The sequence below is a fragment of the Lactuca sativa genome, chromosome 5 (genome assembly GCF_002870075.4).
Source record: "Lactuca sativa cultivar Salinas chromosome 5, Lsat_Salinas_v11, whole genome shotgun sequence".
Classification (NCBI taxonomy): domain Eukaryota; kingdom Viridiplantae; phylum Streptophyta; class Magnoliopsida; order Asterales; family Asteraceae; genus Lactuca; species Lactuca sativa.
Genome location: NC_056627.2, coordinates 314653078 through 314680579, shown reverse-complemented (window position 1 = coordinate 314680579; position 27502 = coordinate 314653078). Strand labels below are relative to the sequence as shown.

The window sequence follows — 27502 nt, the reverse complement described above, 5'->3', positions numbered from 1 at the left end:
AACTCTTTATAGAGTTCACGGACCTGGGACTAATTCCCCCATGAGTTTACGGCCGTAAACTCATGGTGAGGGTGTTCTAGGATGCCAAAGTGTCTTATATCCCTTGTAGAATTATGCTAAGTCCAAATATAAGGCACTTGTGTGGATTTAGGGCAACAAAGGGACCATTTGAGGAGTTTATGGCCCTAAACAAGGAGTTTACGGCCGTAAGCTCCTATGTGTATATACTTTTTGTGTTTTAAGGGCCTAAATGATAAAGAATAAAATCCTATGCATTTTTCCAAGTCAAATGGGGAGTTTAGGGCATCACTTGGGCACCTTTTAGGAGTTTACGGCCCATGGACCTTTCCTAGGGGGGTTTACGGTCGTAAACTCCTATTTCCTTGGATTTATTGAAGTTTAAAGCATTTACACTAATGGGATTGCTTCTAGACATTTTTCCAAGGCCACAAGAGGTGTTTGTGGGCATTTCTAACACCTAAACTTGAGTTTACTCCCCATGAAAAGGAGTTTACGGCCCAAGCATGTTCTTGGGCAGTAAACTCAATTTTACTCCCCAAAATGTTAGTTCAAGGTGTTCTAAGTCCGATTCCATAAGCCATTTAGCCATATCTAAGCCTTAGGGGTAGTTTAGAGGGGTTTGGGGGCATAAAAACCCCATTTAATGGTGTTCACGGTCCAAGAGTGATCTTGGGCCATAAACACATGATCTAACCCCTATTTGATGTCTTAAACTTGAATTTGCATGCTAGGTAAGCTATACAACAAGTTAGGGTAGATTGCTTACTCGTTTGGGGCTCGAAACGGATGATTTTTGGCTCGAAAAAATAAGTTGTAGAGAGAGAGTGGAAAAGGTGGAAATGAAGTCCACTCCCCCTTATATAGGGGCTTGAGTTGAGGCTCATTGGGAATCTACCCGATACTGCCGTTAAACGGGGCTTTTGGTCGCACCCGATTTACTGGTCGTATTTTGACTTGGTTGAAACTAAAATTTTTTAAGGGCATTTTGTGGGTGTTTCTAATTTTATTTCAACCCTTACCAAGTCATTATAAAAGTCCCAAATTAATTAACCTCTTCCAAAAGGTTAACGAACAAATAAATAAAGTGAGGCTTATTAACGGAAGGAGGTTAAAAATGACGGAATAAATTTCGGGTTGTCACAGCTGCTCCGGAAATCCTCCGGCTAAAATTCCCACAAAACACTTAGTCAGAAACTGACATCTACTCTTAGGGTAAAATTACCATTTTACCCCTGACCAAGTCAAAGTCAAAGTCGACTTCTAGTTGAGCTGACTCACCGAGTTAGCTAGCCAACTCGCCGAGTCCCTATCTTTCCATTAGACCTCATACCCGTCTCTACTCGTCGAGTTAGGCGATGACTCGATGAGTTTTCCTTCTAAATGAACATCGACTGAATCCTCATCCGACTCGCCGAGTTGTATGAACAACTCTTCGAGTTCATCATCAACTGATACACAGGTCCTGTCCTTGACTCGCCGAGTTGTATGAACAACTCGTCGAGTTCATCTTCATCCTTAAGAAGATTGCCTTGGACTCGCCGAGTCTGTTCATGCACTCGCCGAGTCCCATGAATTTCCAAAACAATGGCTTAGTCCCGAACGTTGGGTCACCCCTTGGGACCCCTTTAAAACCTTTCCACACTCAACTGGGTCCTTATGACCCTCAATTGATATGGGACATAACCTTGGACTCGCCGAGTCCAAGAACAGACTCGCCGAGTCAATCACAACCACTTACTGAATCTTCGATTTCTGATGTACAACCCTTGATCAAAATGTAGATCTAAGCTTCTACAATCGATCTAGCACGTAAAGTTACAACCTTTACGTGCTTGCATGGGACTTTAAGCTCAAAAGGTCCTAAAACAAGCTCACACAATGCATGGGGCCTTCCTTGAGTGCAAAAGCCACTTTTTTCTGCCTTGTAACCCCTCAAAGGACCTAGATCCGAAACATCAACCTCAAACCATGCTTGCAATCATGGTTGGTGACCAAAATGGCTTAGAAAAGCCCTAAAACTCCACAAAATGGGATCTACCAAAAGAGCAAGCAAGGTATAGATTTTATACCTTCTGAAGTCAGCCCTAAAACTCCTCTTGATCCTTCAAGCTTTTCCTTCCTTCTTTGGATTGCAAAAGCACTAAAATCACTCCAAAAGCCTTAGATTGCTTCAATAAACACTAGGGTTTTCTATGGGGGGTCTTCTGGGAGCAAATAGGACTAAGGAGGCCGAGTTAAGGTGTTTAAATAGGGTGCAAACCCTCGGATTAGGGTTTTTGCCCAAACAAGGTCTACTCGCCGAGTCCGGGACTCGAATCGCCGAGTCCACAACTTAAACTCCGCGCCTCATCCCACTTCTACTCGCCGAGTTGGTCCTTCAACTCGCCGAGTCCAAGACCAGATGCAAAATATTAAAAGATTTAATAAAAAGAACACGTACCAAGAAACAGGTGCAACATTATTTTTTTTCTTTCATATCTGATATCAAAGCTATTACTTTATCAAACATTAAATAGTTTTTACATCTTTAACCATTTTCAATTTATATTTTTTTTATTTCAAATATTAGTTATCCTTATTACTTCAATTTTTTTTAATTGTCATATATATATATATATATATATATATATATATATATATATATATATATATATATATATATATATATATATATATATATATATATATAGAGAGAGAGAGAGAGAGAGAGAGAGAGAGAGAGAGAGAGATATTCATCTTTGGAGTATAAACAAATGTATTATCGTGTTTTTCATAACTACATAAGTACATTAGACAAAATTAATAATTTTAAAATAAATATACAAAAAATAACTTATTAAAAAAAGTTAAGTTTTTATAAAACATAAAAATACATCCTAATATTATATATAAGTGTCTTTATAACAAAATTAAAATATGATTATCTACGATTAAATTAAGAGAAAAGATAAACATTTTTGTTGCATCATCGTTGTTGGACCTCCTTCTATAAAGCTTGAAAAAAAATTAGTTATAAAAGTTATCAGCTTCTAACTATTTTTTTCGGACATGTACAATATCTCAACTTTATTTTGTATAAATAAATAATAAAATTTATTTTGCAGAGTTACAGAATCAACTTTATTTTGTATAATATCTCATCTTTATTATAGGGATTGTCGTATAATATCTGAATTTTAAAATTTTCTTTTAGTTTTATCGATGTTAACGTTACCAATATTGTTGTACTAAACCTAACGGACAATGGAAGTTTGTTTATATTTGCTTGTTTAACTTTAAATGAAAAAACAAACAAACACAAAACAATTAAACGATAACAAATGAAAATTGTAATTTTTATTTATTGTAAATTTGTAGTAAAAACTAATTGTAACCGTGTTTTATAATATATTTTTGTTTGACGTAAGTAATTATAAAAGATAAAATATTAGGCCCGGTCGATATGACTAATATCATAATTTTTATTAATTGCCTACATAGCAACTAGTCAGTTAGATACAGCTAAGATGATCACCTATCGTCTAAGGATTAATCAAAGATCAATATGAGCTTCATCAAACAAATAAAAGAAAGACAAAATCTATTAATAAGAGATTAAGCAAACATAAAAAAAAAAAAAAAAAAGAGATTTAATTGTCTCTGCAAAGAAAAAAAAAGTTTGACAACCCTATCATTATCAATAACTATAAATATTATATTTTCTAATATTTTTTTTATTTGATTTGACAATTAGTAGTTTTGACATATATTTTTCAAATGCATATAAAATTTTCTGCAAAAAAACATTTTGATGTATTGATTCTTATAATAATGTATAGTCCAAAGTGTTGGAAGAGTTTATACAAATTTAATCATAATTACAATAAATAATAATAATAATAATAATTTATCGTTATTATTACTTTTGATTATTGTTATTATGAATATATATATATACACATTTTTAATTGTGCTTTTAACTATAAAATTAAGTATTATAAGTTTAAAAGTATTTATTTATTTAGAAAATGTATTTATACATTTTAAAAATATTAAAAATAAATTTCTATATTTGAAAGTATTTAAACATTAAAAAGTAAAAACATACTTAAAACATTAAAAGCATATTTAAACATCAACATCGTATTTATAAATAAATATTATACGCATATAAAAATGAAATAAATAAATATTTATGCATAGTAACATACATGTATAGATACCAACAAACATATCTTTTTATAATATAAATCATATCAATAGCTATTTTTGTATCGAATATGTATTATAATCTTCCAATGTTCATATAATTCAGCTTTTAATTTGCTTTACTTACAATTTTTTAGAAATTTTATCATTATCTTTATCTACCAAAAATTTCATATATATATATATATATATATATAAAAATATATATATATATATATATATATATATATATATATATATATATTTATATATATATATATATATAGGTTCAGATTCATTTGAGACTATTCTAATTTTGTGAGGCCGTGAGACCAAATCTAAAAATTATTTTAAAATGCAAAATAAATGGAAAAATCCAAAAAAAAAAATTTTAAATATTATTTTCGGAACTTGAATTAACTAAAAAAAAATTAAAAAAATAAAAAATAAATAAATAAAAAAATCTCATTTTTTTTGAAAAAATACGTGAAATATTCTAATAGAATATTACACTGACATATTCTAAAAAAATAATTTTAAAATGCAAAATAAATAGAAAAATCTAAAAATTCTTTTTTTAAATATTATTTTTGGAACTTGAACTAACTAAAAAAATTAAAAAAAATCCATTTTTTTTGAAAAATACGTGAAATATTCTAATACAATATTACACTGTACATATTTTAAAAAATAATTTTAAAATGCAAAATAAATAGAAAAATCCAAAAATTCTTTTTTTAAATATTATTTTCGGAACTTTAATTAACTAAAAAAAATTTTAAAAAATAAAAAAACAAAAAAATACGTCTTACGGTCTCACAAAATTAGGTCGTCTCACATTAACCTAACTCTCTCTCTCTCTCTCTCTCTCTCTCTCTCTCTCTCTATATATATATATATATATATATATATATATATATATATATATATATATATATATATATATATATATATATATATATATATATATATAATTAAGGTCATTTTGGTTTGTTCAAATTTACAAGTCCAACTTTTAAAAATTTGATAAGATGCATCTTATGATTTAAAAAAAATTACATTTCACATCCCTGGTCCATTTAAAAGGCCAGTTTTTACAATTTTGATCATTATGGCTTGATTAGATTTGAACGTCCAACTTTTAAAATTGGATAAGATGATCTCTATGGTTTTAAAAAATATTACATTGCACATTTGTTATCCATTTAAAAAGACCGGTTTGCCATTTCTTTTATCGTATTGCTTTTCTTTATTTTATATATATATATATATATATATATATATATATATATATATATATATATATATATATATATATATATATATATATATATATATATATATTAAAAGGTCAGTTTATACAATTTTGATCTTTATGGTTTGGTTAGATTTAAACCTCCAACTTTTAAAATTTGATAAAACGTGTCTCTATGGTGTTTTAAAAAAAAAAAATTACATTGCACATTTGTTATCCATTTAAAAAAGACCATTTTGCGATTTCTTTTTTCTTATTGTTTTTCTTTATTTTGTCTCTATGGTGTTTTAAAAAAAAAATTACATTGCACATTTGTTATCCATTTAAAAAAAGACCATTTTGCGATTTCTTTTTTCTTATTGTTTTTCTTTATTTTATATATATATATATATATATATATATATTATATATATATATATATATATATATATATATATATATATATATATAAAAGCATACTGAGCCTTTTACGACTATTTTTCATCCTCATTGTTTTGTACAATCACTTTATGTATAACACCAGAGAAAATCAAGTAGAAACGTATAAGAAGCAGTTGGAAGAATTCGCGTATCCTCTTCATCCACAGTTTATCTCCTTCCCACGTCTTCTTCCTTGGGGGGTGGGGGGGGGGGGGGGGGGTAGTTGGAAATTTAGTTGTAACAAACTTGGCGTGTTGATCTCATTTTATACTCGTTAGTTCATATCTTTGCTTCTACGTGCATATTAATCGACTCAAAAGAGTCCTTACGCGGTGTTGAGTAGTGCATTGTTCATACTGAATGGAGTCCGACTAATCTACAAAGTAAGTTTGACGTAGCGTCTGACTTTAGATTGAAGGAAAAGATAATCGAAGCGATCGATAGAAGTATCATGATCTCGGTTAAAATTAAGCAGCCTGTAGTTACAAGTGTTACATACTAGAATGTGATTATATCACATTAGATCATGAAGGAAGGTATCTTTAGTGCAAGATTCTGACTCAAAGAGACCTAAGTCTAGTCGTTGCACTTTACGATGGATGGTCATTAGAGCATGACTCATCGTTATGTTATGGTAATCAAAGCAAAGATCTTATATTTGGTTAGGTTTATTCTAGAAGGAAAAGGAGTCCCCAATAAAGATCGAATTTAGGATAAAGAGCAGGGGAAAGACTTGGGCACCGTTAGTAATGAAGAGGTTTAAGGGTTGAAAACTAATTTAAAAAGACTTGAGAATTACGGTTATTACCCAGGATGGAAAGGTAACGTGCAGATTCATTATAAAAACATGGTTGTATTGATGGTTTTGGGACGTAATCATCCTAAAGGGGAGATAATTGTAACGCCCGCAACTTCGGGCTAGCCAGTTAAGATATATTAAGCGATAAAACAACTTTTTGATAGAAGGTTATTTAAGATAAATAATCATAAAAATTTATAATATATGTTACATGTATTTCGTACATATAAACAACGCCGAAATCCGAATTTATATGAAGAATTTATTATTCTTTGAAGTTTTGCGATTAAATGACACGACTCTGCGTATCATAAAAAAATGAAATTTTGATAGGTTACATATTAGCCTAAGTGGTCTAAATGAATTTTGTATGAGTCTTAAAACCAAGAGCATGTATAGAATTTCTAAATATAACTTCATATGAGGAGTTATGATTTTTCGAAGTTTAAACGCAGCAGTGCAGGTACAAAAGTTGAATTTTAAATAAATTGACTGTTAGCCGAAACAATCTAAACGATAATTGAAGATCTCGTAAATATGAGCCTGTCGATTTAAAGACAATCGATAACGGAGTTCGTATGAAGAAGATATGAAATTCGCACGGATTTTAACATTCTAAACCGGTCTAAATATGAATTTTTGTTAGAGTAATAATTAGATATTGAGACCCTAGTGAAAGTTGTAGAGCTTGTCGAGTGGATTCTGTGGATATAAAGAATGTCAAAAATGGAGCTCGAATGTGAAAGTTATGGTCATCTGAAGATCTACGAAAATTACATTACGATGATGACGTAACACATTTTGGAGGCGACACGTCGCATGGTCGGGCAACTAGCTCTCTCGCGAGACAAGGCACAACGAGGATGTGACATATGGAACCCTAAGAGTAGGCCATGTGGTGGTCTTCTAGAATGGGCGCGGTGGCCAGATCAGGTAACGACACATGACAAAGGCTGAGAGGGCCAACAGGACAAGAAGGCGCGACGCGCCTCTTATCCGCATACGGTGCCTCTCAGCAGGCTATATATATATATATAGTAGGCCATGTGGTGGTCTTCTGGAATGAGTGCGGTGGTAAGATCAGGTGACGACACGTGGAAAAAGGCTGAGAGGGGCCAACAGGACAAGAGGGCGCGATGCGCCTCTTATCCGTATGCAATGCCTCTCAGCAGTATATATATATATATATATATATATATATATATATATATATATATATATATATATATATATATATATATATATATATTCGGGATTTTAGGTCATTTCTCACCCAAAAACTTCCTAAAAATCTCTCAAACCTCCGGATCTCTTGATTCCAATTTTATTGGGTTTCTTGGTTAGTTTAGCGGGGCTCTAGCATATTTATGAGTCCGAAAAAAATAGAAGCTTTTGAGTCGGTATTCTATCCGCGAAATTTCCTAGTTTTGCTAAAATCTTTGTAAGTTAAACTACACTTATTTTATTTCAAGTGTAAATTATATTTAAATTCGTAGTCATTATTATGAACCTATAAAGAAGATTTATCAATACTTCCAAGTCATTATACTCATTAATCCAGTTATAGGGATAATGTCTAGGGTGGATTTAGTGAGGTGTTTAAAGTGAGATTCTCAAACAGTATACTATACATACCAAATAGATTCTACCTTTGATATGATCCTACCTGGTTGATCCTTACTTGATAGATATTGATGTTGGCATTAGGATTCCTAAGGAATCTAGGCTATCATTAGTCACCAGGAATATAAGAATAAGACATAATAATGTGAACCTAGGTCACATCATAGGAAAAGATAAAGTACCAAGGCGAAGTTCTGCCAAAACTATGCGACGTCCATTTTTATGAAGTGAGTGCATAGTTACTTTCAGCTTACACATAAATATTAAGTAATTAATTTTCTTAGATGTCGTATGTGCTTACTATCTATGTTCCTGATAATTATGCTAAATGAGATCATGATTTTTACTTGCAATAAATTATATATGTATTTTATTATACTTATATTGTATTGGGTAAAAGGGTAGAGAGGGAAAAGAGATAATATAATGGTGAAAGACCATGTCAGAGATAGAATAGTGGTGAGAGACCATACCTGAGATAATATAATGGTGAAAGACCATGACCAACTGAGAGCAATCATCTAGTAGAGTATTGATGAAAACCATAAACTCTTCTAGATAGTCTAGTCTAGTGGAACACTAACAAACTCGCAATCTTTAGGTGTTAATGAATCATATTGTCCATGAGTATGGATTGTGTGTTCATTCGAGTACTCCCCCCCCCCCCCCCCCCTCATGGTTGCCTTACTGACATGTATTGCTAAGAAATCCCCAAGGCAGTAATGTCTATCCGTTGTTACATAGATCCTTTAGGATAGGTCCCATAAGATTATCATTTTAGGATTAAAGAGTGAGAATAACGGGAATGGGTAATCGGAGATTAATAAGAGAATAAACTATAAAAGGTAGAAGCTTGAATCCTTTCAAATGGTCCATAAGGTAATATCAAATATAAGAAAGTCTTTATTGCTTGATCCTTGCACAAATTCTTTTTCTACTTCCTTCAAAGAGCATCAAAACCGCCCAAAATGAGCCAAAACCACCGTGTGAATTTAGATTGACATAATGAACCTCTACACAGATTCACACTGTGAATTTGACGAAAAAAATAATTTTTTTTATCGAGTTTGATATCAATGGAAAAACGATAAAAAGTTATGAATTTCTATATTTTTAGCTTTTTTATTGATAAAAAATAAGTTCTAAAAGTTGAAAAAAAAATTGGTTCCTTGAAAATTTTGAAATAGTGAGCAAACCACTCATTACGGTTTTGAAGGTTGGAAGTCGCAAGCCAAACCATAAAGAAAAGTCCAAACCGTGAAACTAAACCAATGCTCGTTTCGATCAGTTTCAAAATGAACCGTGAACACTGCTACCCAAACCTCGTTTTAATTAAAAGTCAAATCAAAGGCTACATAACATACCGACGTGTATAAAGATAACCATATAAAAAAAGAAAAAAAAACACCATATATACTAAAACTGACGTAAACCTTTAGCTTTAACTAACAGAAAATTCAAAAAGATAAATTCATGGATTTCTACCAAATTTATGAGTATTTATGACATTAATCCTTAATTCTATTAAAATAATAAGTTTATTCTTCTTTTGTTATGTGTTATCCTATTAAGTCATTAGGTATACATACAACAAATGCATTTGTGGTCTACATGGCTACGAACCATTATAGTGCACAACATACCAATACTTAGTGGTAGGCTAGTGGTGGTTGTCGAGGCCAACAAAATTAATAACCCTAAATCTTCTACACTAAATAGTGTATAGTGGTAAAGGGATCGTATCCACGAAGATTGATTCAATTTAAATCTCTATGTAAATCTCTTTGTAAAACACTTGCAAAAATAAAATTAAAAGTAAAAAAATGAGGGGGGAGGATGTTTAGTTCTTTCGATTGTTTGACAAAAATCAAAGCTAGCTAGAATAAAAATATAACAAGCAAACAAGTAAAAGATTGGATTAAATTCAAAGAGGTGGAATTGGTTGATTTTGGGGTACACCTCATGGATGATATGATTGACTTATCATTAGACTTAACGGAATAACACTTGTGAATTGGTTTAACTTGGCTATAGCAATTCATAAGCACAAATTGCCTCAACTCTTCTTAGAAATTAAAATGGTTAGAGGAGCTCTTAACACATTTCCTTAATTGAAGTCACAAAATCAATGAAGCATAAAATCTTGTGAAAATCAATTAGCTTTAAGTTGTAAGAGTTACCAAGTCCAAAAGATAATCAAATGCTTACATTATCATTATGGAGGAAACATTTTCATGGTCTAAATGAAATGAAAACAAACATATAAACCATTTTTGCTTACTAATTTGAAGGTCCACTACTTAACCAATAAATTAGTCAACAAATACAAGCATTCATTCATCCAAGCTCATGATCAAAGATAAATAAACACAATAAGACGTTGAACTAGAAAATATTCCCATAAACTTCAAACACAATGTAATGATAAGTCTTCAAAGCAAATAATCATCCATGGGTTAAACCCTAATCAACCAAATGAAAGCTTAGCCAAGCATGGCCAAAGTAAAAGAAATACAATATAGTTTAGTGGTACCAAACATTGTCTTAGATGCAAGATGAAATGAAATTACACTAATCTTCCAAAAATTCTTCAAATCTTCCAAGGCTTTTGAGAGAGAATATGGTGTATGTTCTTCAAGTGATACCCCTCAAAAATGGCTCCAATCTCCAGCAAAAGGGAGCTGATTTCCGGATCCAAAAAGGTGCCAAAAGTCACCCACCAAACTTCCACAAATAGAGTCAACAAGTCAAACCCAGAATCAGCTTAGAACAATTAACGCGGACTGCGTAAGAGCCCACGCGGACCGCGTGGGTCATGCTAAATGTGAGACTTGGGCCATTAATCATGCATCCTAGCCCAATCTTCAATTCTTCAACTTCAGCCCACAATCATAACTCTTTAGAGCCCATTTGTGCCATTCCAAAGCCTTCTAATGATTGACCCAATACTTCTTAAATTTTCTTGTAGCTCGATTCCGCGTCGCCTCATCATCATCCATTTCCATAAATTAAATCCAAATTGATTTTTTCTTTTACGCAAGCACCAAGCCCGATCGCACCACTTCAAGTCCACAAGCAAAACACATGCCTCCATAAGTCCTACATCCTTCTAAGCCTCCAATAACAAATAGTCTTCGGTAAATCCTGCAATTAAGCTCAAAAGACTAAAAAGCACCCGGTAAAGGAGAAAAATGACAAAAAGAGAAAATATGCATGAAAATTGACTAAAATGAGATGGTTTTAACTAAAAATAAACTATGAAAAGAAGTAATAAAAACAAAACTATCAAATCACCCCAAGCTTGAACCTTACTTGTCCTTAAGTAAGACAAGACTAAAATGAACTTGGGACGAACTACCCTAAAAATAAAAAGAATGGATATAGCCATGGAACCTATTCAACATTACTCAACATGGTCAGAATTGATCTCGCTGCTATCTCACAACTTTTTCATCCGATGACAATGGGACCATAAACCACAACCAGGACAACTCCTCTAGGTGAGTAAGGAGGGATGGTCAGTCGCAGCCTCAATGGAACATGCATATAATGAATAACTTCTGTAGTAGGGAGAAAGCAACTGGATGGGCTCAGGTGGAGCTCTTCTTTAAATGCACACTCTGATCTCACGTCTGTCGGTTTCTCTTATGTGTAACTAGGTTTAATCGCTTGGGCACCGTTGTAGGAATCGGCTCACTTAGTGTTGACCCAAACCTCCCGTAGTATCCGACTCGACAGTCTCCCTAACATCACCAATTTGCGAAAAACAACTCGATATATATATATAATAAAACATGCCTATACAAATGAAAATCAAACGCCGGGTGACCGAGATGTTGGAAAATTTGTTCAATAATTGAACCGGCCACCTATCTAAGATAGTTGCAGCTGAAAATTTGCATGCCTTATTTATTTATTTATTTTATTATTATTATTTTTTCTTTTTTATTTATTTTATTTTTTTTCTTGCAAACACACTTGAAGGTAATGTATTAACAATCGAATTTTTTTTTTAACAAGAAAACCCTTTGACTCAAAATTTGGTTCCCAAAAGTGTGCAAGTGGAACCGAAAGGGTAGTAATATAATCCGAATGATCTAAGTGTGAAAATGACCATGTGTGGAGCATAAAGATGTAATGTAAGCTCCTTTTTAAACTTGTGATTTTTTTTCTCAAAAATGATGAAAATGTCCAAATATGGACTAAAAGACTCTCTAAAATCCTAAGGAAATCGCAAAAAAAATATGGTGATTTAAAGAGGCCGGATATGGATTCTACTCGGGGACAAGCACCAGTGCTTCATCCTAACGGTTCTAACATGATCAAGTGTGATCCTCTCGGCGGTAGTGACCGCAAGTCTAAGACATCCAGTGCTATAGTATATTCTACAGTCGTTAGTATTGTATGTATAATTCTTCATGAAAACTACCTGGCCATGATCACTTACCCCTTTAAGCTACCAGCATCTGATCCCAAGTATGAAATCCCAAACTGCAGCTAGTGGTCCCGGTTCGATGGGTGAGATAACAACAAGATCCTGGACCAATAATGATACAATAACTATGAACCTGTTCCATGGCATCCAAGAGAGGTGAGAATAAACAGAAAACAAAAATGCATGAATGATAATGCCCTAAGCTAAATTTCATGCAAAAATAAAAGATGAAAAAGAAGAAAATAAAATCTTTTTTTATGAATACAATTTATACTAAAATGCTATGCAACCTAATTAAAATGCATGATAAATTAAAAAGAAAAAGGAATACCCCACTCCAAGCTTAGAAATAAGCATTCTCCTCAATGTTTGGGGCGAGGCAAAAGTACCTAAACCGGGGGGATCAGTAGGAGGATACGGGTATTGGTGGTAGGGGTAAGGGTAAGGTGGAGGGGGATAAGGATGGGTGGGTGGAGGGTATGGATAGGGAGGCGGAAGTGGGACGTTCTCAAAATGGTTTTGGGATTGGTGCCACCCCCACATATGGTGCATTTGCTGGGACATGATTTGGTTTGAGACACAAAGCACCTCGAACCGCTGGAAAAAATTGGGGGGGGGGGGGGAGCGGGTAGTACCCGGGAGGGGCTTGTGGCTGGGTGTGTTGTGGACTATGGGTAGGCTCATCGTCGGGCTCGTCATCCATATGCATCTCGTCATCATCTTGATCCTGGAGCACATCCTCATTGACTGACTGAGTGATGGTCCTCGCGAGTCTCCACTGAGTGCGATCGTGGAAGGTGAAGTTGGTGACTCGAGGGTCGGGAAGAATGAGATACCCTACCACTTGAGGACAATACCATGTGAAGCTGCTCCTGTTCCGGCGACGGATGTGGTACATGTTTATGAGGGCGCGCTCATCCAAAAGATTTTTGCTGTCAACGGGCTGGAATTCATCAGGGAGCTCGATGTCAAGACCGCGAGCCAAAAGTGTGACAAATCCCCCAATGCAAATATCACCGGACGTCTTGGATCTCATGTGTGCGCATTTGTGAAAGAAGAATGAAGCAAAGTCCGGGTTTGGTGGCCTTTCATGCCTCGTCATACACCAAAGGAAGAAGAGCTCATTTTTGGTGACCTGGCCGGCTTCTTTACGGGCAAAAACTGTACACACCAAGATGCGATGGGCAATGCGGAGGCATTGGTGGATGATAGAGGTTGCTTTATCCCGACCGGCACACGAGAAGATACCCCTGGTGATTTCCGTCCAAAAGGTCTCGTGATTGAACTCAGCAGGTAGGACGTCGAAAATTGTGGATGTGTTTGAAGAAGGCAAGCCCAAGATGTCGTTTATCGTTGCAAAATCGATGTACCTTCGGTCCCTAGAAGTTGGAATGCGACTTTTTTTTTTCGCTATCGTACCCGCTATCGGCAAGAAACTCTCTAGTGGGGAGCTCGTAAGTGTGCACCATGAGGTTGAGAAGATTTTCCCACCCAATGTTACGGAACAATTGGGTGACCCCTTCAAGAACCCCTAGTGATATAAGCGTGGGCTTGCACACGAATTTGGTGGATGCAACTTTTCTAGGCAAGTTCTTTGTGTAGTTTTCGGCTGCATTGGCATCCCGAAATCTTGGAATATCGGGAGCATCGTTTTGATTTCTAGCCGGGGCTTTGCCTCGGGCAGCAGCCGAGCGCTTCCTAGATGTGGACATGGACTTCCTGCATGAAAAATAACCACTACACAAACCACAATTTCAACAAACAATATGTCAATCTAAATCACCAACTAACTCCCTATGGACTTCTAAAGTAATTCAACAATTAAAGTAAGAAATAATTCCTAAATTCATTTGATGCAATAGTACATGAACGGTCATGCATCTTGATCAATTAAAACAAAGGAAAGAAAGTATCCATTTTTGTTGAAAGTTCAAAATTTGCGCGCGGAAATTTGGGATTTGAAAATCTTGCAACTTTCCACCCCAAGCTTTAATCTTTGTTCAATATCCCGGGAGAAACAATTTAACACGAAAACCCGACGAATCCGGCAATGGCTTGAAATTCCGGCAAAATTTTCCGGAGAGCTTTGGGAGATATTTTTGGTGGGGTTTGTAGCTTTGTCCAAGAGGAGTACAATGGTGGTGTCGGAATCGCGAGGGGTGGCCGAAGTTGGCCGAAAATCGGTCGGAAAGTGGCGATGGGATGGTGGTGGCGCCCCGAGATATAGCAATAGATCGGACCGTTGTTTTAGTGGGGTTTGTAGAGCTCTGAATTTGGAGAAGAATGGCGGTGGTCTCGCGAAATTCCGACCGGCGGTTTGACGGGAAACTGAGTTTTTGTGGCGGAGATGGAGGTTCTCTAATGGAGGTTAGGGGAAAGGAAGAAGAAGAAGTGGGAAGGAAGAAGGGCCAACTGGGAGTTTTGGGGTATTAAGTTGCGGTCAAACCTGGTTAAAACGCGATCAACGTCGGTCAACAACTCACGCGGATGCAACTGCGAGTACACGCGGTCTGTGTGAATTCACCTAATGCATTCTGTTCTTCGATAATGGACACATACAGTTTAGGAGGTAACACGCGGTCCGTGTTAATAAACACACGGATGCTACTTGGAGTACACGCGGACCGTGTGAATTTCACAGAAACTCTTCTATTTGCTGATAATGGATGCGGACACTTTGAGGGATAACACGCGGTCCGTGTTAATAAACACGCGGACGGCACCTCGAGTACACGCGGGCCGCGTGTATTGGCTTGACATATTCTGAAATTTTTTTTTGCTCTTTGACCAATACGAACACCGGGCCCTTAAATCCAACATTATTTTACCTCAAGAAGGAAGAAGAAGAGATGTTAAATGCAAAAATGAACCATCTACGACATTTATTCGGAACTAGAAAAGACGAAAACGTTTAGTTTTCCAAAAATGCCCCTCTTTAACGTCTTTGGCGAGACGTGCTTCCCTCTTGATTTCAGTACACCAGGGCATCCAATTGGATGACTTCTAAGACATTTGCATTAAAACATTCATAGAAAGGTTTCAATCGATGCCCATTGACTTTAAAGATTTGCCCCATTTCTTCACTTTGAATTTCAACCGCTCCATGCTCAAAGACGTTTAGCACAACAAACAGACCTATCCATCTTGACCTCAAATTTTCAGGAAATAATTTCAATTGCGAATGATAAAGCAAAACCCTATGTCCTGGCTCGAAATGTTTGCGGTTAATGGACTTGTCATGGAAAAGATTTGTCATTTTCCTTGTAAATTCTTGAGTTTTCATAGGAGTCATTTCTCAACTCCTCCAACTCTTGGAGTTGAAGCTTCCTATGCCTTCCCGCCTGATCGATGTTGAAGTTGCATTGTTTGACCGCCCAAAATACACGGTGTTCCAATTCCATGGGAGGATGGCATGGTTTTCCAAAGACCAACCTAAACGGGGACATTCCTATCGGGATCTTGTACGCTGTCCGATAGGCCCACAAGGCATCATCAAGCCTTGAACTCCAGTCTTTTCTTGAGGGATTCACTATTTTCCCAAGTATACTCTTCACTTCACGATTCGAAAACTCTGCTTCACCGTTCGTTTGAGGGTGATAGGCTGTTGAAACACGGTGGGTCACGTTGTACTTCTTCAATAAAGCCTCCATCATCTTGTTACAAAAATGCGTCCCTCGATCACTAATCAAATCCATAGGCACACCAAATCTCACAAAAACATTAGACTTTAAAAACTCGATAACCGTTTTGGCATCGCCCGATCTTGTGGCTTTGGCCTCAACCCATTTAGAAACATAGTCAACCACGAGCAAAATGTAAACGTTGCCAAATGAGACGGGAAATGGGCCCAGGAAATCAATCCCCCATACGTCAAAAATTTCACAAACAAGGATTGGATTTTGGGGCATTTGGTTCTTTTGCGAATTGTTTCCCGTCCTTTGGCACCGCTCACAACTTTTGCAAAACAAGTAGTAATCGCGTGACATGGTTGGCCAAAATAATCCACACTCAAGGACCTTTCTCAAAGTCCGGCAAGGTCCAAAGCTTCCCCCACAAGCAAATTCATGACAAAATTGCAAAATGGATTGATGCTCTTGTTGGGCACACATCGCCTAATGATTTGATCGGGATAATGTTTCCACAAATAAGGTTCACCCCACACATAGTATTTTGCATCACTTTTCAACTTGTCTTTTTGAGCATGTGTGAATGTGTCGGGATACCTCTTCATGACCAAAAAGTTAACGATATCGGCATACCAAGGAGTAGATTGAGTGAGGGAAAAGAGATGTTCATCCGGAAACTCGTCCCGCAATGGGAGAGGAGTTTCATTTGAAGTGATCCGGCTTAGATGATCGACAACAAGGTTCTCGCATCCGCTCTTGTCCCGTATTTCCAAATCAAATTCTTGTAACAATAAAATCCACCGGATGAGTCTAGGCTTTGCATCTTTCTTCATCATCAAGCACTTAAGTGCTGCGTGATCCGAATACACTATGAACTTGGTACCAAAGGCGAACACTATGACCAATAGCTCATTCTCTGTAGTAGAGTAGTTGCTTTGAGCATTGTCTAGTGTCCTTGATGCATAGTAGATCACATGAGAGGCCCTCCCATTCTTTTGACCCAAAACGGTGCCTATTTCATAGTTGCTTGCATCACACATGATCTCAAAGGGGAGATCCCAATTTGGTGCTTGCATGATGGGAGCGGATGTAAGCAACTCTTTGAGCTTGTCAAAGGCTTCTTTGCACGCCTCATTGAACTCGAAATCAACCTCCTTTTGCAAGAGTTGGCACATTTGTCTTGTTATCTTCGAAAAGTCCTTGATGAATTGTCGGTAGAAACCTGCATGGCCCAAAAAAGAACGAACTTCCCGAACACAAGTCAGGTAAGGTAAGCTTTGAATAACATTGATTTTTGCCTTATCTACCTTAATTCCTTTCTTTGACACAATGTGACCCAAAATGAGACCTTGACTCACCATGAAATGGCATTTCTCAAAATTTAAAACCAAATTTGTTTCAATGCATCTTTTTAAAATTTTGGTGAGATTGGTCAAACACTCTTGAAAGGAGTTGCCATATACCGTGAAATCGTCCATAAAAACTTCAATTATGTTCTCGACATATTCTGAAAAGATACTAAGCATGCAACGTTAGAAAGTGGCCAGGGCGTTACACAATCCAAATGACATTCTACGGTATGCGAAAGTGCCAAATGGACATGTAAAAGTTGTCTTTTCTTGGTCTTCCGGTGCCACCGGGATTTGGTTAAAACTAGAATACCTGTCTAGACAACAATAATGGGATTTCCCTGCCAACCTTTCTAACATCTGGTCGATGAAAGGCAATGGAAAATGATCTTTTCGTGTGTTTGCATTGAGTTTGCGGTAGTCAATACATACTCCCCACCCGTTTTGTACACGGGTGGGGACCATCATACCTTTGTTGTTTTCGACCACCGTGATTCCCGTCTTCTTTGGAACGACTTGCACCGGGCTCACCCATTTTCTATCCGAGATTGGATAGATCATTCCCGCATCTAGGAGCTTCAAAATCTCTTTCTTGACCACTTCCATCATTGGCGGATTCAACCTTCTTTGCGCGTCTCTACTCGGCTTACATTCATCCTCCATCAAAATTTTGCGCATACAAGTGGAGGGACTCAACCCTTTAATATCCGCAATCGTCCAACCCATGGCTTCTTTTTGCTCCTTCAACACCTTGAGGAGTTCTTTTTCAAATTCGGTTAAATGAGTTGAAATGATGACCAGAAGAGTCTCGTTGTCTCCCAAGTATGCATACTTCAAATGTTGAGGAAGGACCTTCAATTCTAATTCTGGCGGTTGGACAAGGGAGGGTGGCAATCTCGTGTGAGTTTGAGGTAATTCAATTTGCTTCACACTAAATTGGTTGGTCTTCTTGATCTCCAAATTGTTGACTAATCTTTCAATTTCGGGGTCTAGCGAATAGAGCTTCAATTTCTTGGCTAATTTTGCACAATCAAACCCCTTGATCAAAACCATCTCCAACATGTCATCATCACACAACTCGAACAATTCTTGAGTTAATGGTTCGACAAAATCTATAAAGCACAAAGATGAAACATCACTAGGATACCTCATAGCATCATAAATGTTAAAACTTATTGTTTCACCATCAAATTCCATTGTTAAGCTTCCCGCATACACATCAATCTTTGTTCTAGCCGTCTTCAAGAATGGTCTCCCAAGTAAGATTATACCCGATTTTGAGGATACTTGTTCATCTAGGTCAATCACACAGAAATCCGCCGGGAAGACCAATTGGTTTACTTGTACTAGGACATCTTCCAAAACACCTCTAGGAAAGACACTTGATTTATCCGCAAGAGATATTATGATACCGGTTTCACTTAAGGGTCCGACATTCAATGATTCATACACCGAGTAGGGGATGACATTGATAGAGGCACCAAGATCAAGCATAGCACTACTAAAAGTGACATCTCCAATCTTGCAAGGAACCGTGAACATTTCGGGATCTTTACACTTGGGTGGAAGCTTCCTTTGTAAAACTGCGGATGCATTTTCGTTCATCGAGATTTTCTCATTTCCTTTCAACTTTCTCTTGTTGGTGCAAAGATCCTTCAAGAATTTTGCATATCTTGGAATTTGCTTGATTGCATCAACTAAAGGAATGTTTACTTCCACCTTTCGGAAGGTGTCCAAGATCTCTTTCTCCTCCATACTCTTCTTTGAAGTTGTAAGTCGGGAGGGGAACGGTGGGTGAATGGCTATTGGTGTCACTAGAGGGGTAGTCTTCTTAGGGGCCCCGACTTGTGTGTCATTCTTGGCTATGGGATCCTCAATGGGGATGATCTCTATTTCTTCCTCTTCTTCCCTTGGCTTCTTCTTCGAACTATTTTCTCCGGTTTGTTTGCCACTTCTCGAGGTCACCATGTTGACATTAGGGTTCTTTTCGGTTTGAGAAGGGAGTTTACCACTAAATTCCAACTTGCTTATGGATGTAACTATATCTCCCATTTGTGCTTCAAGGTTGGAGATAATAGTCCTTGTCTTTTTTTTTGAATTGTTGGGTACTAGTGGCTAAAGATTTGACAATGTCTTCAAGAGACATTCCGGAGCTACTTGGTTGAGATTGAAGAGGTTGTTGATGAAGATGTGGAGGGTGCGGTTTGGGTTGATAGTGTGGTTGTTGATGTTGGTAATGAGGTTGTGGTGGTGGATAGGATGGTCTAACCAATGCATTTTGAGGCAATGATCTTGAGTTATAGCTCATGTTGGGATTTGGCTTCCAACTTAAATTATATGTATTTTGGTAACCAGATGGTTTGTTGTGGTAATTTTGGAACTCTCTCGTGGCATTTACATGTTCCGCATCTTCTTGAAGGATGGGACACATATCCGTAGGATGTCCTATTGTTGCACATATTCCACAAACCATCACTTGTGGAGTTTGTCCCATGGCTAGCTTTTGGACAACGTAGGTTAAGTCTTTGATTTGAGACTCTAGGTTCGATGATCCCACTTCATTGACTTTGTGTTGTGTGTCTCTTTTCATGTCTTGGAAGTGTTGGGAATTCGCGGCTATGGTGTTGAAAAGTTGTCTTGTTTGTTGTGGAGTTTTACTAAAGACATCACCACCACTTGAGGCATTAACTAGTCTTCTCTCCATTGGCAACAATCCCTCATAGAAGTGTTGAATGAGGATTTGTTCTGGAATTTGGTGTTGTGGGCAACTATAGCACAAGTTGTTGAACCTCTCCCAATAATCATGAAAAGTCTCATTTTGACCTTGGCGGATTCCACAAATCTCATTTATAAGACTTGAGACTCTTGAAGCGGAGTAGAACTTATCAAGAAAAGCTCTTTCCATGTCGGTCCATGAGTTGATTGACCCTGGGGGAAGAGAAAATAACCAATCCTTTGCTTTATCGGCCAATGAAAAGGGGAATTCCCTTAGCTTGATTTGGTCATCGGTTGACCCTTGTGGCTTCATGCTAGTGCAAATAATGTGGAACATCTTCAAGTGCTTATGCGGGTCTTCGTTCTCCAATACATGAAAAGTTGGGAGGTGATGGACTAAACTTGACTTCAATTTTGAACTTCCTTCCAAAACCGGGTAATTGATACCGGTTGGAGTTTGTGTAACATCGGTCTCCATCATTTGCCTCAAGGTTCTTTCGGGAACTTCTCTTCCGCCCGCCATTGCAATTGGTTCAATAATTGGTGGATTTTATTGTATGGGTGGTGTTTCGAGAATTTCTTGGCGAGGGTCGGGACTAGAATCGGGTTCTATATCACTTAATGAAGCGGTTTCAACCTCTGGGTCCCCGTGGGGGTTAGAAGTTTGACCACGTTCAACTCGTTTTTCCTTCGCCAAACGCCTTGCTTCTTTTTCAATTTCCGGGTTGTAAATCAAGTCACTTGTATGCTGAGATCTGGGCATAGAGAAACAAATTGATTAAAAATAAACCAATCCTTGCCAACGGCGCCAAAATTTGGTGGTTGTCGAGGCCAACAAAATTAATAACCCTAAATCTTCTACACTAAATAGTGTATAGTGGTAAAGGGATCGTATCCACGAAGATTGATTCAATTTAAATCTCTATGTAAATCTCTTTGTAAAACACTTGCAAAATAAAATTAAAAGTAAAAAAAGGAGGGGGGGGGGGATGTTTAGTTCTTTCGATTGTTTGACAAAAATCAAAGCTAGCTAGAATAAAAATATAACAAGTAAACAAGTAGAAGATTGGATTAAATTCAAAGAAGTGGAATTGGTTGATTTTGGGGTACACCTCATGGATGATATGATTGACTTATCATTAGACTTAATGGAATAACACTTGTGAATTGGTTTAAACATGGCTATAGCAATTCATAAGCACAAATTGCCTCAACTCTTCTTAGAAATTAAAATGGTTAGAGGAGCTCTTAACACATTTCCTTAATTGAAGTCACAAAATCAATGAAACATAAAATCTTGTGAAAATCAATTAGCTTTAAGTTGTAAGAGTTACCAAGTCCAAAAGATAATCAAATGCTTACATTATCATTATGGAGGAAACATTTTCATGGTTTAAATGAAATGAAAACAAACATATAAACCATTTTTTCTTACTAATTTGAAGGTCCATTACTTAACCAAGAAATTAGTCAAAAAATACAAGCATTCATTCATCTAAGCTCATGATCAAAGATAAATAAACACAACAATACGTTTAACTAGAAAATATTCCCATAAACTTCAAAGATAAATAAACACAACAATACGTTTAACTAGAAAATATTCCCAAACCTCCACAAATAGAGTCAACAAGTCAAACCCGTAATCAGCTTAGAACAATTAACGCGGACCGCGTAAGAGCCCACGCAGACCGCGTGGGTCACGCTGAATGTGAGACTTGGGCCATTAATCATGCATTCTTGCCCAATCTTTAATTCTTCAACTTCAGCCCACAATCATAACTCTTTAGAGCCCATTTGTGCCATTCCAAAGCCTTCTAATGATTGACCCAATACTCCTTAAATTTTCTTGTAGCTCGATTCCGCGTCGCCTCATCATCATCCTTGCCCACAAATTAAATCCAAATTGATTTCTTCTTTTACACAAGCACCAAGCCCGGTCGCACCAATTCAAGTACACAAGCAAATCACATGCCTCCATAAGCCCCGCATCCTTCTAAGCCTCCAATAACAAATAGTCTTCGGTAAACCTGCAATTAAGCTCAAAAGACTAGAAAGCACCCGGTAAAGGAGAAAAATGACAAAAAGAGAAAATATGCATGAAGATTGACTAAAATGAGATGATTTTAACTAAAAATAAACTATGAAAAGAAGTAATAAAAACGAAACTATCAGCTACCTAGTGGTCGTGGTGGATTGTGGTGCAAAACACGGAAGACTACATCATATAGATTTCTTTCTCACTCTATCTCTTTCTATCTCTCTCTAACTTTCTCTACCTCTTTCTACAATAAAATATATTTTTTTTATTTAAAAATCAAAAAATAAGAGGTTATAGTGGTAGGTATACCAACCTTTTAGTGGTTGTGTGTAGTGATAATATGACACCCATCATTATAGTGGTTAGTGGTGAATATATCGGATGGTCTTAGGCCTCTTAATTAATGTATACTTGTCAATCTATTCATTCTTCATTTTAAATTTTACATTAAAATTTTTCTACTTTAACATTAAAATAAAATTGATACAATTTATAAGATGATATAATTTCACGTATTTATTTAAATTAACGATTATATTTTTATACAATTAAAAAAATATCTCTTATTTAATACTATTTTTGTCTAATATTTATCGTCCACTTTTGATTTTTGAAGTATTTATTTTTCAACTTTGACCTTAAATAGTTTTGTTTTTTAATTTATAATACTTGATGTAAAATATATGAATGGATTACGTTTTAAATATGGTTTCGTTGTTATAAATTTCATCAAATAATTTATATCACAAATAAAAATATCTAAGGTCAAAATTGAAGAATAAAGTTCTAAAAAGTCGAAAATAGACAATAAATTAAGGGTGTTCACGCTACAGTTTGAAACCGTGAAACTGGTCAAACCGGTCATCGGTTTGGTTTTACGGTTTGGCTTGCGGTTTCGAACTTTTCAAACCGTAGTTAATGATTTGGCTTACGGTTTTTATTATTTCAAACCGTATAAAAACCGAACCGGACCATAAGATATATATATATATATATATATATATATATATATATATATATATATATATATATATATATATATATATATATATATATATATTAATTCTTTTATATGTAATTGTATTTTATTGTACTATATATTATTTTTTTATATACAAATAATAAAATTTAAAACTTACATTTAATTAGCCCAGATTACCAATAGTTTCTTTTGTGCTTTCATATGTTTTCTTATTTAAATTAGTAAATATCATATAACTTAGTCCTGTTAGAGTTTTTTTTGCAAGCTTTTCTATTCATGTACCAATGTAATTGATTTATTTTACTAAATTAGTTTAATGGACTCGATTAAAATTGGTTTAAAAAGCCCAAACCGTGAAGTCAAAGTGGAGCCAAACCGTTAGCAACTGTTTGGTTTGGTTCGGTTTTAAATTTTTAATGGTTCGGCTTCGGTTTTTGCTAACGGTTTGGCTTCGATTTGACCTAAAAACCGAAAAAACTAGACCGTGAACACCCCTAGCCCCCTACAATAAATATAAGATTCAAAAAATAATTTATTTAAAATAATTAATTAATAATTTTGAATTTTTACTTTTGAAAATTTAGTTAACTTTATAAATGTATTAGAATGTTTATAAACTAATACATTGTACTTAAAAATACTCGTTCATTTTTCATAGCTCATTAATAGCAAGCCCTTCGCCCTTGATGGTCCCCGACCAACATGAATTCTCCGTTACCAAGAGCTTCGCCTTCTTCTCTGCCTCATCCTTTCTCCTTTCAATTTCCTCCATCGAGTTTTAATTTCACTTCTCTTTTGCTCATTCCCCCAAAACCATCCCACTTTATCATTTCTGCAACAACAAACCAAACAATCACACCATCACCATATTCTCTCAAACTTAATTCTCGTTTGATAAGCAAAGATGGGTTCCTCCCAAATGAGCGATACAGAAGCAAAAGTGTCAAAGATTTGGCTGGTAGCATCAAAGATGGAAACATTGAAACCCTAGCCGAGTTTAATCATCTGTTTAAGGGTTTGGTTTTGGCAGATGAGGTGGATCTTGCGTATAAATTGTACTCTACCTTATCGAATTACGACTTCTCTGCAGATAGTTTGACTTTTTCGATTCTTGTTCATTGTTGCTGCAAGAGAAATGACCCAATGGAAGCTAAAAAAGTTTTGGAACATATGATTGAAAGTGGGTTTGAATCCCCTAAAGTCAAAACCTTTACTCAACTTATCAATTTACTTTGCAAAAAGGGTAGGTTAAAGCAAGCATTTGAAGTGTTTGAGATCATGGGTAAGGTGAAATGCGATCCCACAATCAACACATACAATTGTTTGTTGAAAGGGCTGTGTTATGTGGGTAAAGTTGAAGAAGCTAATGAATTTCTATCAAAAATCAAGAAATCTTGGAAAGAGCAGAGAGATGGGCGTTTGCAGCCCGATGTTTATACTTACACCGCAGTTATGGATGGATTTTGCAAAGTGGGAAGATCAGATGAAGCTTTAGAATTGCTTAATGAAGCAATTGAGATGGGATTAACCCCAAGTATAGTGACTTATAATACCATATTCAATGGTTATTTTAAGGAAGGTAGACCAATGGAGGGTTTTGGTTTATTGCAGCAAATGAAAGAGAGAAATTGCACTCCAGATTATGTTAGTTACAGCACCTTATTACATGGACTGTTACAATGGGGAGAGATTAAAGCAGCTGTTAGGGTTTACAAAGAGATGTTAGACACAGGATTAAACGTCGATGAGAGAATGATGAACACATTGTTAAGAGGAATATGCAGAAGGTCGAGGAAGGAAAAAGAGCTATTGGAAGATGCCTACCAAGTGTTTGATGAAATGTCTAAAAGAGGTTGTGATATCGACCCTTGTGCTTATGAGCTAGTGATCGAAGCTTTTTGCAATGGAAATGAAATGGACAAGGCTTTTGTGAATTTGTGTGAAATGATAAAGATGGAGTTGTCTCCAAGAACATTCACATTGAACATAGTTGTTAGAGGACTCTGTGTTGAGGAGAAGATTGAAAAAGCAATGTTAGTTTTGGTTTTAGTGTGTAGAAGAACAAGTGAAATGCTTGATAAAGTCGCTTTTGATGTCTTAATTAATGAGACGAATCGACAAGGCATGGTTAAGACTGCTAGTTGCGTGTACTGTGTTGCACTGAAAAACGGAGTAATCCCATCAAGGAAGCCTAGGCGATGATGTTTTTTTGTACTCTTTTCAAATAGGGTTAAGTGTTAATTTAAAATTTATGTAACGAAATTTATATTTTTTTTCTTAGTATATGTAACATGGTTTCAATGGTCTCAAATTGATAGAATATAAAAGTATCTCTAACGGTAGTTTTTTTAAGTTAGATATTAATAATCAATTTCAATATTAGTTTTTTTATCATTTGAGAGTGAATTGTTTTTTGGGTCACTAATATAAAATGGTTGTATTTTGAGATTTATGTGCGACAACAATTAGCCATTTTTAATTAATAATGTTCAGTTTTAGTATGTTATTTATTTAATGTAAAGTTTTATTATTTAACTAACTATTTTATTGTTATATGCTATTTTCATCGTTTTTATTTTTCTAACTATAAACATAATAATTTTATTATATTTTTAATTAAAAAAAGACCCAATATTTTTTTTTTGGTTTTGTTTGTTTGCGGTATTTTATGTCTATAAAAGGAAATTTTTTGGTGTTACTATATGTCAAAAAAACTTATAGCCTCGTAATACTATCTCATATCTTTTTTTTTCTCTAACTATGTTCGACCATGTTATCGAGCAAATTATGTATCATCAAATGTTGTGTAACGAATAACTTGTGTATCAACAAAACAAATAAACGCCGAATAACTAGTATATCATAAATGTTATGTGACTCCACAAAAGCAAAATATGGACTCCACATTTATTAGTTTTTATTTAATTTCATGTATTGTGATATAACGTTTCACTTTCATGTATTCAGTTATTGTCATTTCATTTTAATTTTATAAATATTATAAATGTTTAAAATTAACAAATTATATTAGGGGAATTTTTAACATATTTCATAAAGATGAGGAAAATTGGTTAATTTTATTAAAAAAAAAAAAAAACTTTTAAAAGTAGTCAATGATCGAAAATGATTTAAGCTAACAACATTTTGTTTTATAAAATAATGGAAAGAAAATGCGACAAAACAAAAAAAAAAAACTATAAATTAAGTTGATGATTGAAATGCTCTAATGTCTTATACATGATACACCCTATTTGAGAAACTTTGTACGAATATGTTAAAACATTTCACACTTTCCCTTTCCCAAATAGCAAAATGTAATCCATGCTTTGGTATAGCTATTTTGTCGTATCTCCGATAATCGAGTTACAAACTTCCTTGTACTAAGTCCGTAATAGAACATAAAAATACCATATCTGTGAATACAAATTGTAAGCCGTCCTAGCATGTGAATTATCACTTCTCCATGAAGATCTTAGCTATGGATGAGCAACCTAAACCAAAAACTGAACACGAACTGTATCAAAACCTAACCAATTACATGTATATGATACGATACTTGGTTCTACACTTCAACACAACTCGGGATTCGTTCCTATCACATAGATTCCCAAATATTTCATGAAATTACGAAACATGAACCGAAAGTTTTATAGGCATTTTAACTTTTTTGAACTGCTAATCAAATCAATTCCTAAGTTATAGGAATTGTGTTTTTTTAAAAAAAAAATCGGTTCCATTCATCTTCCTACTACCAAAATCAATACCTACTAACCCTAAAAATTTACAAAAAAAAAAAAGAAAAAAAAACCCTAATTTGTTCTTCAAATAATTTAATCTTTTTTCAAGTAAATTTAATGATTTTCAGTGAATTATACGAATCGTCCCTCGTACAGGTGCTAAAAGGTACGTTCATTCTTTATTTTCTAAAATTAAATCGGACCATCCCTCGTTACTTTAAAACTTATGTTTCATCTATTTAGACATAAAAAGACAATTTTACCCTTATTTATTTATCTTTTTTTATTTATTTTCTATTTATTAATTAATTATTGGTTTGTTTATTTTAAAA

At 35.2% G+C, this 27502-nt stretch overlaps 1 protein-coding gene across 1 annotated transcript; it reads left to right on the top strand.

Moving 5' to 3' along the window:
* Positions 1-23978: 23978 nt before the first annotated feature.
* On the top strand, positions 23979-25824 carry LOC111887918 (pentatricopeptide repeat-containing protein At5g41170, mitochondrial). The gene has a single exon (XM_023884053.3). The coding sequence runs from the start codon at positions 24136-24138 to the stop codon at positions 25633-25635; it is 1500 nt and encodes a 499-aa protein (XP_023739821.1). The 5' UTR covers positions 23979-24135; the 3' UTR covers positions 25636-25824.
* Positions 25825-27502: the final 1678 nt, after the last annotated feature.

Excerpts from the sequence above, each read along its gene's own strand:
- LOC111887918 (XM_023884053.3), top strand. The coding sequence starts at position 24,136 with ATGAATTCTCCGTTACCAAGAGCTTCGCCTTCTTCTCTGCCTCATCCT.